The sequence below is a fragment of the Erythrolamprus reginae genome, chromosome 5 (genome assembly GCF_031021105.1).
Source record: "Erythrolamprus reginae isolate rEryReg1 chromosome 5, rEryReg1.hap1, whole genome shotgun sequence".
NCBI lineage: Eukaryota > Metazoa > Chordata > Lepidosauria > Squamata > Dipsadidae > Erythrolamprus > Erythrolamprus reginae.
This window is the reverse complement of record NC_091954.1, coordinates 118092902-118108068: the sequence shown is the minus strand read 5'-3', so window position 1 is coordinate 118108068 and position 15167 is coordinate 118092902. Positions and strand designations below refer to the sequence as shown.

The window sequence follows — 15167 nt, the reverse complement described above, 5'->3', positions numbered from 1 at the left end:
AATAAATAAACATGATGACTAATAATCTAAATGGTTGCTAAGGGAATGGGAAATTGCAATTTAGGGGTTTAAAGTGTTAAGGGGAGGCTTGGGATACTGTTCTTAGCCAAAAATAGTGTATTTACTTCCGCATCTTTACTTCGTGGAAATTCGACTTTCGTGGGCAGTCTCGGAACGCATCCCCAGCGAAAATTGAGGGAACACTGTACTAGAATTCCCAGTCATCCAGTTTCTAGGCTGATGCCTTGACCACGGCTCCAGATTGGCTCTCACCCAGAAAGTAATGTATGTGATCTACAACCTGAGCCACAAATGTCTTCTGCAATTTCTAAATCTTGCAATGTTTCAGGAGGCTGCAGCTAGGACACCACTCTCTGCCCTGGTTTTAATCAGCGATGAAGTTTGCGCCGTGAATTATAGCGTGGTGTTCCCTTCCCACCTTGCCAAACTGTAGCGGGACCCAAATGAGATTTATGGCAGATTAATTACACCCCATCCAAAACAACGAGAGGAAACAGCTTTTCCAGTAACAAACACTGTATATTTTAATGCAGAACCGTTGGATTGGGAACACGGTGACCTGGGTTAGTAACACCTTTGGCCAATGTCTGTCTCCCCCCTCCTTCCTTCCCCTCCCCCGAATCCCAAAATAGTCTAGCAAGTAGTGACAAAAGTAAGATCCTGAACTTAGGTAAGAACAACAAAATGCACAGGTGTAGTATATGTAGTACTGTTCTTTGTTCAACAGTAGTAACTGTGAGAGGGATCTGGAGTCCGAGTGGACAACCATTGAAATAGGAGCCAGCCGTGTGCAGCAGCTGCCAAAAAAGCCCACACAGTTCTCGGCTGCATTAACAGAGGGAGAGAATCAAGATCACGTGAAGGATTAATTCCACTTTACAAGGCCTTGGTAAGGCCACACTTGGAATACGGCATTCAGGTTTGGTCTCCACAATGCAAAAAGGATGTTGAGACTCTAGAAAGAGGGCAGAGAAGAGCCACAAAGAGGATGAGGAGATTAGAGGCTAAAACATAGGAAGAACGGTTGCAGGAACTGGGCACAGCTAGTTTAATGAAAAGAAGGACCAGGGGAGACATGAGAGCAGCCTTCCAGTATCTCAGGGGTTGCCACAAGAAAGTAGGAGTCAAACTATTCTCAAAAGCACCTGAGGGTAGAAGAAGAAGCAACGGGTGGAAACTAAACAAGGAGAGAAGCAACTTAGAACTAAAGAGAAAATTCCTGACAATGAGAACAATTAACCAATGGAACAGCTTGCCACCAGAACTTGTAGATGATCCATCCCTGGAGGTTTTTAAGAAGAGACCAGACAGACACTTGTTTGAAATGGTACAGGCCATTTCTTTAGCAGGGGGTTGGACTAGAAGACCTCCAAGGTCCCTTCAGACTCAAGGGTTCTATGTTTGTGAATTTGATGATCATAGTGTTGTTTGGTCGAAGCATTTGATCATTACATTGACAGAGCTTTATAAATATCATCTCTTTTTTTTAAATCCAGAAATGCAGCCTTGAGTTTGGTGGCACGAATTAAGTCAGAATTGCACAACTTGGAGGGGGGAATATTGTCATTATTACACTGGGGTTGGGGGAATATGTGTGTGTGACCTTTTCTAATCGGTGGAGAAAATTCCCTTGATAAGCCCAGTTGGCTTTAGTTGAAGTCTTATCTTGCCTTTCCCTTCAATCTCCCCATCGCTTCTTTCCCTCTAGCGTTTCTGGTTCCCTCCTTTATCCCTTCGGTCTCAAATGATAGTATTTATCTCACTTTTTCCAAATCCCCTTATCTGTGTCCCTTATGTTTTAACCTCTGTAACTCTCTAAGACTCTAAACTTCTCCACTGGCTCGATTGACCTTTCTGGCCTCTTCACCTGTGAAGTTCTAACCTTCTCAAAGCTTTCACTGGAGCTCCAGTGGTCGTAACTGTGAAAAACGGTCATAAAAACAACATTTTTCAGTGCCGTTGTAACTTTGAACAGTCACTGAATGAATTGTTGCAAGTGAAGGACTGCCTGTGTGATGAGATTACTTAATGTTGACTTCAAATCATCCATTTATCACTTGAAGTTTGCTGAGCCATCAAGAGTCTGATCCAATAACAATTATCCAACTGCTCTTCCATGATTTATTATTTATATTGGAGGATTCTTGAAGGATTTTTCAGTCGCAGATTAAAACTCTACTCCCGTTTTAGATTTTAGATTGAGTATAATAAAAGATGGGAGATTTATGGGGAAAAATAACTTCTTTTAATATTCCAACAAATTTAATCACTAAATCTTTGGTCTCCGGATGAGTGTTACTTCCAGCTGTTTAATGAGGATTGTACCCCTGCTAAGAAAAATGTGGAGGGCTTTATATTTAGCTTATAGAAAGTCTAATTACAACAGCCCCCCTTTAAAGATACTATTAACTGGAGGAAAATTCTAAGATTGTAATACACCAGAACAAACTGAAAGAAAAGAAGAGATTCCTGGACATTATGAATAAATATTTTTCTGGGTGAAGACTCCAAAACCTTTTGGAATTTTATTTCCAAGACTTTAACTGATATGTGCAGATTACTGAATATCGTCAAAGACCGAGGAAAGAAATATTTTAAATCTATTTTTAGGGAGTAAGGGCAGTCTTTTGTAAATATAGGTAGCCGTAGACTTATAATCATTTGTTTAGTGGAAACCAATCAAACAGAGAAAGAATCAGGAATTAAGGAGAAACTGTGAGGACAATTAGCCAATGGAACCGCTTGCCACAAGAATTTGTAGGTACCCCATCACTGAAGGTTTTTAAGAAGAGACTGGACAGTCACTTGTCTGAAATGGTCAGACTCAATGCTTGAGTAGGGGCTGGAGTAGAAAGTCCCTTCTAGATTCTATTCCATTCCATTCCTACATTCCTATTCTATTCTATTCTGTTCCGTTCCGTTCTGTCCCATCCCATTCCATTTCTATATTCTATACTTTACTCCTATTCTATCTTATCCTATCCTATTCTATTCTTCATTCCAATATTCTATTCTATTCTATCCCACAGAGTGGGCCTTCTCCGGGTCCCGTCAACTAAACAATGTCGGTTGGCAGGCCCCAGGGAAAGAGCCTTCTCTGTGGCGGCCCCGACTCTCTGGAACCAGCTCCCCCCAGAGATTAGAACTGCCCCTACCCTCCTTGCCTTTCGTAAACTCCTTAAAACCCACCTTTGTCGTCAGGCATGGGGGAACTGAGATATCTCCCCCGGGCCTATACAATTTATGTATGGTATGCTTGTATGTATGTCTGCTTAATAATGGGTTTTTAAAAAATATTTTAAATTGTGAATTATTAGATTTGTCATGAACTGTTTTATTGTGTTGTGAGCCGCCCCGAGTCTACAGAAAGGGGCGGCATACAAATCTAATAAATAATAAATAATAATAATAATTCTATTCTGTTCTGTTCAACCTTGTTCATTTATTTCCCAGGGGTCTGATCTCAGAACTTTATTGCATTAAACAGAGATTGTGAGAACTGAGTCAAGGGCTCAAGACAATGTCTCGTCTTCACTTTGGGGAATCAGATTCAGGTCTATTCTTCAACTCTCTAAATATCTGAATAGTTTGGATTTAAGTAAAAGCAGCGTAACCTTTTCAAACATCAAATATTCGATGTGGTAGTTTGGTTTTTTAAAAAACCGCATCTCTCCAAGAGTTTGACCCTGTAATGGTATTGATCCTGAAACGGCAGATCATATTTAATGCTGCTGTGAATTTTATAAGAGCCTTTGGCAGGAAGTTAACTGGCCTACTTTAAAATCAAAACTCGGAAGTGTCTTAAAATGATACTTGGAGATGAAAATCCTAAAATAGCAGAAGGAAGAGCCCGATATTTAACTGCGGCTATCAGAACAAGGGTTTCAGTAACTAAGCAGTTCATTGAGGTTCCAAGCATTTTGCATCTCTCCAATATATTACTTGCTAAATTGTTTTCATATTAACCATTAGATTATATTTGTAACTTGCCTTTGCTCCTTCGGCTATAAATAAAGATGGAGTGACAGATTGACGGGCTGATTGATGTGAGGTGTAGAAGCTTAGTCAGTTAGAAGGTTAGTCCGTGTTTAGAAATACGATTTTCAAGTTGACTTTGTATACAGATCATTGCCCAAGTAGCCGTTATATATTGTTTCCCAAAAGCAAAATAGACCAGGAGAACAAATTGTCCAGAACGTTTACAACCCAACATTGAAGCTAGAACAACTGTCCAGCTATGACCCCCAACATAATTTGTTATGTTATTCACTGGGACCTGGTGGTCAGATTTCTCCACTGAAGAGAGTGGAGATCTCTTTGAAACATAGAAACACAGAAGATTGGCGGCAGAAAAAGACCTCCTGGTCCATCTAGTCTGCCCTTATAGTATTTCCTGTATTTTATCTTAGGGTGGATCTATGCTTATTCCAGGCATGTTTAAACTCACTGACTGTGGATTGACCAACCACGTCTGCTGGAAGTTTGTTCCAAGCATCTACTACTCTTTCAGTCAAATAATATTTTCTCTCGTTGCTTCTGATCTTTCCCCCAACTAACCTCAGATTGTGCCCCCTTGTACTTGGGTTCACTTTCCTATTAAAAACACTCATAAATCAGTGATTCTCCACCTGGGGGTCGGGACCCCTTTGGGGGGGTCAAATGACTGTTAAACAAGGGTCACCTAAGACCATTGGAAAAGACATATTTCCCCTGGTGTTAAGAACTAAAGCTTCTATTCTGGCATCTTTCAACATATTTTTACAATTTGACCAATCAGGCATTTACAGTGGGGATGTCCCTCTGACCTTCCTGCCAATCAGCTTCAAGCTGTGTTGGGAGAATTGGCACTAGACTTATGGTTGGGGGTCACCACAACCTGAGGAACTATATTAAAGAGTTGCAGCATTAGAAAGCCAAAAAATATTTAATACTACACATCCTAAGAGCAGCTAGGATTACTTTTGCCCAATTTTGGAAGAACGCAGAGACTCCCCCAGAAAAAGTAATAATTAAAAAAAATATATAATTGTTTTGAAATGGATAAACTTACAATGGAATTAAGGGGCCAAAAGGAAACTGAATATTACATGACGGGGGAACAGTGGCACAAATGGATTGAATTAAGGGAAGGAAATTAGACAATCACAAATGATACATAAAATTTAGTAAAATAGAAGATGTAAATTAAAAAACGAAAGGTATAATTATATGTACCCTTTGCTAAAAAAAATAAGGGATAAAGCTAAAATAAAAACACTGTGATGATATGTATATATGGAATGCTTGATGTAACGATGCAGAAATACTGAAAGTATATTTATGTTATAGTTAGTTTGTTTAGTTTTTTTAAATTAATTTGAAAAACAGAGAGAGCTCAGCTCTCTCTGTTTCTATTGTTTCTCTGTTTGGTATTGTTGATTCATTGGGACTGCTGTAGTAAGAAAGAAAGAGAGAAAGAGAGAGAGAGAGAGAAGAAAAAGAGAGAAAGAGAGGGAGAAAAAAGAAAGAGAGAGAAGAAAAAGAGAGAGTGTAAGAAAGAGAGAGAAAGAGAAAAAGAGAGAAGAAAAAGAGAGAAAGAGAGGGGAAAAAGAAAGAGAGAAAAAAGAGAGAGAGAAAGAGAAAGAAAGAGAAAGAGAGAGAAAGAGAAAAAGAGAGAAGAAAAAGAGAGAAAGAGAGGGAAAAAAGAAAGAGAGAAAAAAAGAGAGAAAGAGAAAGAAAGAGAAAGAGAGAGAAAGAGAAAAAGAGAGGAGAAAAAGAGAGAAAGAGAGGGGAAAAAGAAAGAGAGAAAAAAAGAGAGAGAGAAAGAGAAAGAAAGAGAGAGAGAGAGAGAGAAGAACAAGAGAAAAGAGAGAGAAGGAAAGAGAGAGAGAAGGAAAAAGAGAGAGAGAAAAGAGACCATCAGAGACAGCTCCCTATATAGAAATACTGTACAGAAGAAAAATAGACATGAGATAAAAGTACATGAGGTGCACATTCCGGACATTTGTTTATGGCACTTTGGACAGAAATGTATAATTATGTATGTTTGGATATTATGCTATATGTCTGGATGTTTATGTAAAGATGGTGAAAAAATAAAAAAAAATCTTTTTAAAAAGAGAGAGAGAGAGAGAGAGAGAGAGAGAGGGAGGGAGAGAGAGAGAGCTCCCTGCTGCCTTCCTTCCTTCTCAAGGGTGGAATCACTTGCCTCTTGCAATAAACCTCAAACTGAAATGATGAATCACCGGGAATCAATCTGTGGCCCTAGCAGAGGTGCAGACAAGCCCCCGTTGAGTTACAAGCAGCCGAGGAGGCTTCAGAAGACAAGGGTGACTTCTCTGCAAGCTTTCCTTCAGACACACCCTCCTCCCATGGGAGAAGCCACGATCCCTGGCTACTCATTGGTGGAGCTGGGATAGAGGAGGCTGCGTCGCTCTCTGATCTTGGCCTGATGTGGTTTCCGATCTGCCCACCCGCTGGGTTGTGCTTTCTATTTACGTTTGCTATGTAGGTGTTGGAGCCTGTAGGTGTTAGAGAAAGTGGGACGCTTGCTTTGATCATTTGAAGATAAATCTCTTTCCTTGGGGTGTTAGTAAAAAGACCGTGACTCACTCGCTGGCTCCATCTGCTGATTCTAGGAGTTACAAGGAAAACCTTTTAAGTGGTAGGGACAATTCCTCTGTGGGATTGCTGACCTGAGACAGGGAGCCCGCCCCATCTTCAAAAAAAAGGAGATCCCAGTCTACTTGAAAACTACAGACCTGATTAGATTAGATTAGATTTATTGGATTTATATGCCGCCCCTCTCCGCAAACTCGGGGCGGCTCATAACAAGGTAAAAACATTACATAATAACAAATCCAATACCCACCAATCCAATTACAATTTAAGCTAAAAAATTCATAAAAAACAACCCCAGAATATTAAAAAAAACAAGCACACAATCAATCTAACACCAGAACAACATGGGCAAGGGGGAGATGTTTCAGTTCCCCCATGCCTGACGGCAGAGGTGGGTTTTAAGGAGCTTAAAAAAGGCGAGGAGGGTGGGGGCAATCCTAATCTCAGGGGGGAGCTGGTTCCAGAGGGTTGGAGCCACCACAGAGAAGGCTCTTCCCCTGGGTCCCGCCAGATGGCATTGTTTAGTCAACGGGACCCGGAGAAGGTCAACTCTGTGGGACCGAACTGGTCGCTGAGATTCGTGCGGCAGGAGGCAGTCCCGGAGATATTCTGGTCCGGTGCCATGAAGGGCTTTATAGGTCATAACCAACACTTTGAATAGTGACCGGAAACTGATCGGCAGCCAATGCAGACTGCGGAGTGTTGGAGTGATATGGGCATACTTAGGGAAGCCCATAATTGCTCTCGCAGCTTCATTGTGCACGATCTGAAGTTTCCGAACACTCTTCAAAGGTAGCCCCATGTAGAGAGTGTTACAGTAGTCGAACCTCGAGGTGATGAGGGCACGAGTGACTGTGAGCAGTGAGTCCCTGTCCAGATAGGGCCGCAACTGGTGCACCAGACGAACCTGGGCAAACGCCCCCCTTGCCACAGCTGAAAGATGTTTCTTTAATGTGAGCTGTGGATCGAGGAGGACGCCCAAGTTGCGGACCCTCTCTGAAGGGGTCAATAATTCCACCCCCAGGGTAATGGATGGACAGATGGAATTGCCCTTGGGAGGCAAGACCCACAGCCACTCCGTCTTATCAGGGTTGAGTTTGAGTTTGTTGACACCCATCCAGGCCCCAACAGCCTCCAGGCACCGGCACATCACTTACACTGCTTCATTGACTGGACATGGGGTGGAGATGTACAAGTGGGTATCATCGGTATATTGATGATACCTCACCCCATGTCCTTGGATGATCTCGCCCAGCGGTTTTATGTAGATGTTAAATAGCAGGGAGGAGAGGACTGACCCCTGAGGTACCCCACAAGGGAGAGTCCTCGAGGTCGACCTCTGACCCCCCACTAGCACCGACTGTGACTGACCGGAGAGGTAGGAGGAGAACCACTGGAAAACAGTGCCTCCCACTCCCAGTGATGTTTTGACGAGGTTCCACTCGTTTTCTTCAGGCCGGGGCACATGTTTATGCTGAATTTGAACATTAATTTGAAATTAATTTGAAAATGTATATACATACATACATACACACACACACATATAGCAAATAATCAGCATGATTTTAGTAACCACCGTGGATATAGACCGTAACCCACACCGTCTTATGCAGCACAAATTTCCATCTGCTATCAGCTTAACTCATCTACACACATCAAAGGAAGGAAATGCAATGCACAAAAGCTTGCACCATCTTTTTGATAAAAGTTGTGAGTCAGAAAAGTTGCTCCAACCTTCACCTGGTTTGGTGGGTTGGTTTTGTAATGGTTTTTCTTTTTTTGATACCCGAGGCTAACACAATTGTCTTCCTTGGAAAGAGCATCTTGGAAGAAGGGTGGGGTGGGGTTTGTTTGCAAGGCAGGTGTGCAGGGATTTGGGGTCGGTGTGTGTCTGTGTGTGTTTGATGCCAGCTGTACAGAGGGAGGATTAAAACTACACAAGGATAAAGAGCCTTACTCTGGAGGCCAAAGGAGGTCAGGGAGACAGAAATGGACCCCGTTTTCTAGATCTCCAACAAATCCCATAGGAGGACAGAAGGGAAAGGGGGGACATGATCAAAATATTTAAATATGTTAAAGGGTGAAATAAGGTCCAGGAGGGAAGTGTTTTTAATAGGAATGTGAACCCAAGAACAAGGGGGCACAGTCTGAGGTTAGTTGGGGGAAAGATTAGAAGCAACATGGGAAAATATTATTTTATGGAAAGAGTCGTAGATGCTTGGAACAAACTTCCAGCAGACGTGGTTGGTAAATCCACCGTATCTGAATTTAAGCACACCTGGGATAAACATATATCCATCCTCAGATAAAATACAGGAAATAGTATAAGGGCAGACGAGATGGACCAGGAGGTCTTTTTCTGCCCTCTATCTACTATGTTTCTATGAATGAGGAAGAAAGGAAGGAAAGGAAGAAGGAAGGAAAGAAAGAGAAGGAAGGAATGAGGAAGGAAGGGAGGATGAAAGGAAGGAAAGAAAGAAAAGGAAGGAAGAGAAAGAAGGAAGGAAGAATCCACAGGAACTGAATGTAAACATGCCTGGGATAAACATTGATCCATCCTAAGATAAAACACGGGAAATAGTATAATAGATGGACCAGGAGGTCTTTTTCTGCCGTCAATCTTCTATGTTTCTAAAGACTCCTTCAGCGGACTGCTAGCTGCTGTTCAGCAGTTCAAATCTCACCACCGGCTCCAGGTTGACTCAGCCTTCCCTCCTTCCAAGGGGGGACAAATGGGGACCCGGATTGTGGGGGGCAAGAGGCTGGTTCTGTCCACCGCTTAGAGGGGGCTGTGAAAGCCCTAGGAGGCGGCAGATGAAGGCTCTTGCTATATGCTAAAATCTAAATATCAAAAACGAAAACAGAAAAAGTCCCCAGCAGATCTCGCAAAGCCACTTCCCTTCTTTGAAAGCCATTCCACAAGCGCACTCACAACCAAAGCCCAGCCACCAAATGCCCACAGCTAAGAAGTTCATTAATTCACGGACGTATTTTGGAGGATTTCTACAGCCGGCCGCTCACTCCGCAGCCACTTTGCCTTGTGTAGAAAGCAATAAAGTTTGAAGTCAGTTTTGCTCCATTTTTATTTTTCTCACCACATTTCTTAAACGAATCGCTGCAGTTCTTAAATTAGTCACACGGTCGTTCAGTGAATCTGCCTTGATTTTGCTTGTCAGAAGGCTGGAAAAAGGGATTACATGACAGAAGCATAGAGACACAGAAGATTGACGGCAGAAAAAGGCCTCCTGGTCCATCTAGTCTGCCCTTATACTATCTTAGGATGGATCTATGTTTATCCCTGGCAGGTTTACATTCAGTTCCTGTGGATTGACCAACCATGTCTGCTGGAAGTTTGTTCCAAGCATCTACTACTATAAAATAATATTTCCTCACGTTTCTTCAGATCTTTCCCCCAACTGACCTCAGATTGTGTCCCCTTGTTTTTGTGTTCACTTTCCTATTAAAAACACTTCCCTCCTGAACCTTATTTAACCCTTTAAATGTTTCGATCATGTCCCCCCTTTCCCTTCGGTCCTCCAGACTCTACAGATTGAGTTCATTAAGTCTTTCCTGATACGTTTTATGCTTAAGACCTTCCACCATTCTGGTAGCCCGTCTTTGGACCCCTTCAATTTGATCCATCTCTTTTTGTAGGTGAGGTCTCCAGAACTGAACACAGTATTATTCCAAATGTGGTCTTATCAGCGCTCTATACAGTGGGATCACAATCTCCCTCTTCCTGCTTGTTATACCTCTAGCTATGCAGCCAAGCATCCTACTTGCTTTCCCTACCGTATAATAGTATAAGGGCAGACTAGATGGACCAGGAGGTCTTTTTCTGCCGTCAATCTTCTATGTTTCTATTTGTCAAACAAGTATAGTTCCTACTCGGCCACAGAGCTCCTGAATACAACATCACACTTGCAAACAAATTTTGAGTAGAGTTTGTCAGCCAGTTGTGAATCCATCTGGTGGTGACTCAAACTTTCCTCCACAATTGCTCTAGGATCAGCTAAATTCTCTTCTTCATTTTTTATTTCTTCAAGGATGCCGGAAAAACCTGCCCAGGTTGTACAGAAACCTTTGGTTTTGACACATTAGAGAATCAACTGGGCATAGAAACCTGGTGCCCGTCTGCCCCCTGCTGGCCAGGCCAGGGACATGCAGCCTCCTAATTATTTGGAATGCATTTATTTATTTTATTCATTAATTGGATTTATATGACTCTCCTCACCGAATTGAAGCCCTGTTTCATCTCCCGGCTCCACACTTGCTGCAAGGCGGCTGCATGTTCCTGGCTGATGGATGCATGAAAAAAAGTGGTGGGGATTTTATTTATTCATTTATGCCCCATCTGGACAGAGACTCTCTACTCACAGTCACTCAGGCCCTTATCACAGAGGTCTTCAAACTTGGCAACTTTAAGACTTGTGGACTTCAACTCCCAGAATTCTGGGAGTTGAAGTCCACAAGTCTTAAAGTTGCCAAGTTTGGGGATCCTTGCATTATCACCTCGAGATTCGACTACTGCAACACCCTCTACGTGGGCTGCCTTCTAAGCTATGGAAACTGCAGTTTAATGTTTCCAAATGTAAAATAAGGGACTTGGGGAAAAGGAATCCTCGGTCTGAGTATTGTATGGGAAGTTCTGTTTTTAGCAAAAACTTCAGAAGAGAAGGATTGAGGGGTCGTGATTTCTGACAGTCTCCAAATGGGTGAGCAGTGCAGTCAGGCGGTAGGGAAAGCAAGTAGGATGCTTGGCTGCATAGCTAGAGGTATAACAAGCAGGAAGAGGGAGATTGTGGATTTACCTGTATAGAGCACTGGTGAGACCCCATTTGGAACATACTGTGTCCAGTTCTGGAGACCTCACCTACAAAAAGAGATGGATCAAATTGAACGGGTCCAAAGAGGGGCTACAAGAATGGTGGAAGGTCTTAAGCATAAAACGTATCAGGAAAGACTTCATGAACTCCATCTGTATAGTCTGGAGGACGGAAGGGAAAGTGGGGACATGATGGAAACATTTAAATATGTTAAAGGGTTAAATAAGGTTCAGGGGAAAGTGTTTTTAATAGGAAAGTGAACACAAGAACAAGGGGGCAAAATCTGAAGTTAGTTGGGGGAAAGGTCAGAAGCAACGTGAGAAAATATTATGTGACTGAAGAGTAGTAGATGCTTGGAACAAACTTCCAGCGGACGTGGTTGGTCAATCCATAGTAACTGAATTGAAACATGACTAGGATAAACATATATCCATTGTAAGATAAAATACAGGAAATAGTATAAGGGCAGACGAGATGGACCAGGAGGTCTTTTTCTGCCATCAGTCTTCTATGTTTCTATGCTTGGAGCAAACTCCCAGCAGACGTGGTTGGTAAACCCACAGGAACTGAATTGAAACTTGCCTGGGATAAACATAGATCCATCCTGAGATAAAATACAGGAAATTGTATAAGGGCAGACTAGATGGACCATGATAGGCTTCTATGAATCTATAATGAATATATTGAATGTAATCAATATATTATGCCAGGTCCACAGAAAGTATTAATGCGGCAACCAAATGAAAGAGCATTGTACGTGTGCACCTGATGACTTGTGAAGAAAAATCCGTGCTATTACCAAGAGGGCCTTGTAACAAACACTTCAGCGGCTGTGACATTTTCACGGAGGGTTTTGCTATTTTGAAAAATGACAAGTGTTGGAGCCCTCCTGGAAAGGCCAAGAGAATTAGTGGGGACGATGAGTAAAACTAGAGTTTTAGCTCTATTTACAAAACCCCCCACCACAATTAAGTAGGCCAGCGAAAGGTCTGGTGTGTGATTGACGCAATCTGCAAAGCTTTGTCGGGTGTAGCTTCGAGTGTGAATTCTTGTGCAGCTCAGCACACTGGGAAGCCATCCGGTAGCACCAATTAGTTCAATGTGCTGTGTAAATTCAGAACGCAGTGCGAATTCATTCCGTAGAACAGCCTGTTAAGCTGTTGTGTGAAGACAAGTAAAGCTTGTCTGTTTGTCATAGTGGCTCTTCGGTGCTGTTGGAAGAAAAATCCAGGTCCAATTTCAAGCCGGGAAAGGAAGTTTATTGATGAACAGAACAACAGTGTGCAATTCTGGGACCGTTGACCAAATGGAGTCGAGTGTAGGTGCGTTTCCTTAGAATATTCATGAACTGGGAGAGCCCGTGATAACAAGGTCAGCCAATGAATAGGCATAGCACTTAAGTCAGCCAATGGGACCTTAACCCATCTGAGTCTGCGCAGAGAATCGAAACTGAAACTAGAAACGCTGGGCGTGGCTCAGTCCACTCTACGCTCTCTCTACATTTAACGCTTAACGCTGCCTCCCTTTCTCCTTCTGCCATCCAGGTTCTGTCAATTATATTTCTCATTTATTTATGTTTACGTTAAATGTACCTTACATTAACTACTTTATTTATTTATTACTTTTATTCTCAGCCCTGGTGAGACCCCATTTGGAATAATACTGTGTCCAGTTCTGGAGACCTCACCTACAAAAAGACATTGACAAAACTGAACGGGTCCAAAGACAGGCTACAAGAATGGTGGAAGGTCTTAAGCATCAAACGTATCAGGAAAGACTTCATGAAGTCAATCTGTAGAGTCTGGAAGACAGAAGGGAGACATGATAAAAACATTTAAATATGTTAAAGGGTTAAATAAGGTTCAGGAGGGAAGTGTTTTTAATAGGAAAGTGAACAAGGGGGCACAATTGGAGGTTACTTGGGGGAAAGATCAGAAACCACGTGAGAAAATATTTGACTGAAAGAGTAGTAGATGCTTGGAACAAACTTCCAGCAGACGTGGTTGGTCAATTCACAGTAACTGATGCCTGGGTTTATCCCATCCTAAGGTAAAATACAGGAAATAGTACAAGGGCGGACTAGATGGACCAGGAGGCCTTTTTCCCGGCCGTCAATCTTCTAGGTTTCTATGTGGTTCTTTCTGGAAACCGTTGGAAGGACCGGGTGGTAGACGGGAGATGGGTAGTGTGGTATCCCTCCCAGTGTGTTGAGACAGGGCTGTTCACTTTAGACATAAGGTGGATGCTTTGACCCCTCTTTCAAACCAAACTCTGCATTTTGGACAGAGACTCACCTGGTCAGAGCCAAGGAAGCTTCTGGGATGAGAATCAAAACGTCTTCAAAGAAAAACAAGTCCAGTTTGCCTTTGGGGAAAAAGCAAACCTTTGGGGCGGCCTGCTGGAAAAAAAATCAATTTCTGCTCCCTGGTTGCACTTTTGAATTCCAGAGGTGGTTCTTAAAAAATCCGACAGCCCCAGGAGGCTCAGCCAACAGTCTCAGGAGGTTTTTTAGGCTCAGGGGGAAATCTCCAGCTTGCATGAAAAAACCGCTTGGATTTGACCCAAAAAAGGCTTTTTCCAGTCCCTGGAAAGTAGAAATATCGGAGTGCGTTTGTGGCTTTTCCGAAATGAATTGTGTTTTCACCTCCCACTTCTGTTCTCTCTGCCTTTCTTACATCCATCTTCAAAACATCACACCTCCATAGCTAGAGGCGTCCCAAAGCAGCTTTCCCCACCCCCCCAAAAAAACAAAATAAGTTCGTTTTTCCCTATGAAGACATATTGCTTCTCATGCAAGAAGCTTCCTCGGTTCTGAGTTACAGGGGAAGGAGCTTCTTGGATGAGAAATGAAATGTACCTAGTCTGTGGCTCACTTCCTGTTTATATACAGAGGCCTGGTCTACCAATGTTAGTGTGGGTGGTGTTAGTACTTTGTACAAAACAATTGAGTTTGCAATATATAAACAAGCTAGAAACATAGAAGATTGACGGCAGATTGCCCTTATACTACTTCCTGTATTTTATCTTAGGATGGATCCATGTTTATCCCAGGCATGTTTACATTCAGTTACTGTTTGCTGGAAGTTTGTTCCAAGCATCTACTCCTCTTTCAGTCAAATAATATTTTCTCACGTTGCTTCTGATCTTTCCCCCAACTAACCTCAGATTGTGCCTCCTTGTTCACTTTCCTATTAAAAACACTTCCCTCCTGGACCTTATTTAACCCTTTGACATATTTAAATGTTTCGATCATGTCCCCCCTTTCCCTTCTGTCCTCCAGACTCTACAGATGGAGTTCATGAAGTCTTTCCTGATCAGTTTGATGCTGAAGACCTTCCACCATTCTTGTAGCCAGTTTTTGGACCCGTTCAATTTTGTCAATATCTTTTTGTAGGCGAGGTCTCCAGAACTGAACACAGTATTATTCCAAATGGGGTCTCACCAGCGCTCTATATAGCGGGATCACAATCTCCCTCCTCCTGCTTGTTATACCTCTAGCTATGCAGCCAAGCATCCTACTTGCTTTCCCTACTGCCCGACCACACTGCTCACCCATTTTGAGACTGTCAGAAATCACAACCCCTAAATCCTTCTCTTCTGAAGTTTTTTCTAACACAGAACTCTTAATATAATACTCAGATTGAGGATTCCTTTTCCCCAAGTGCATTATTTTACATTTGGAAACATTAAACTGCAGCTTAGACCATTTATCTAGTAAAG

General features: G+C 42.4%; 1 protein-coding gene across 2 annotated transcripts in view; it reads right to left on the bottom strand.

Moving 5' to 3' along the window:
- Positions 1–13050: 13050 nt before the first annotated feature.
- CCDC50 (coiled-coil domain containing 50) overlaps positions 13051–15167 on the bottom strand; it is a 51966-nt gene continuing 49849 nt past the window's right edge. The window contains exon 12 of one of the 2 annotated variants that reach the window (XM_070753859.1): positions 13051–13248. In XM_070753859.1, the coding sequence (XP_070609960.1) occupies positions 13235–13248 (14 nt within the window). In that variant the 3' untranslated portion in view covers positions 13051–13234. The remainder of the gene's footprint in view (positions 13249–15167) is intronic. The other variant, XM_070753858.1, reaches the window with a different exon arrangement.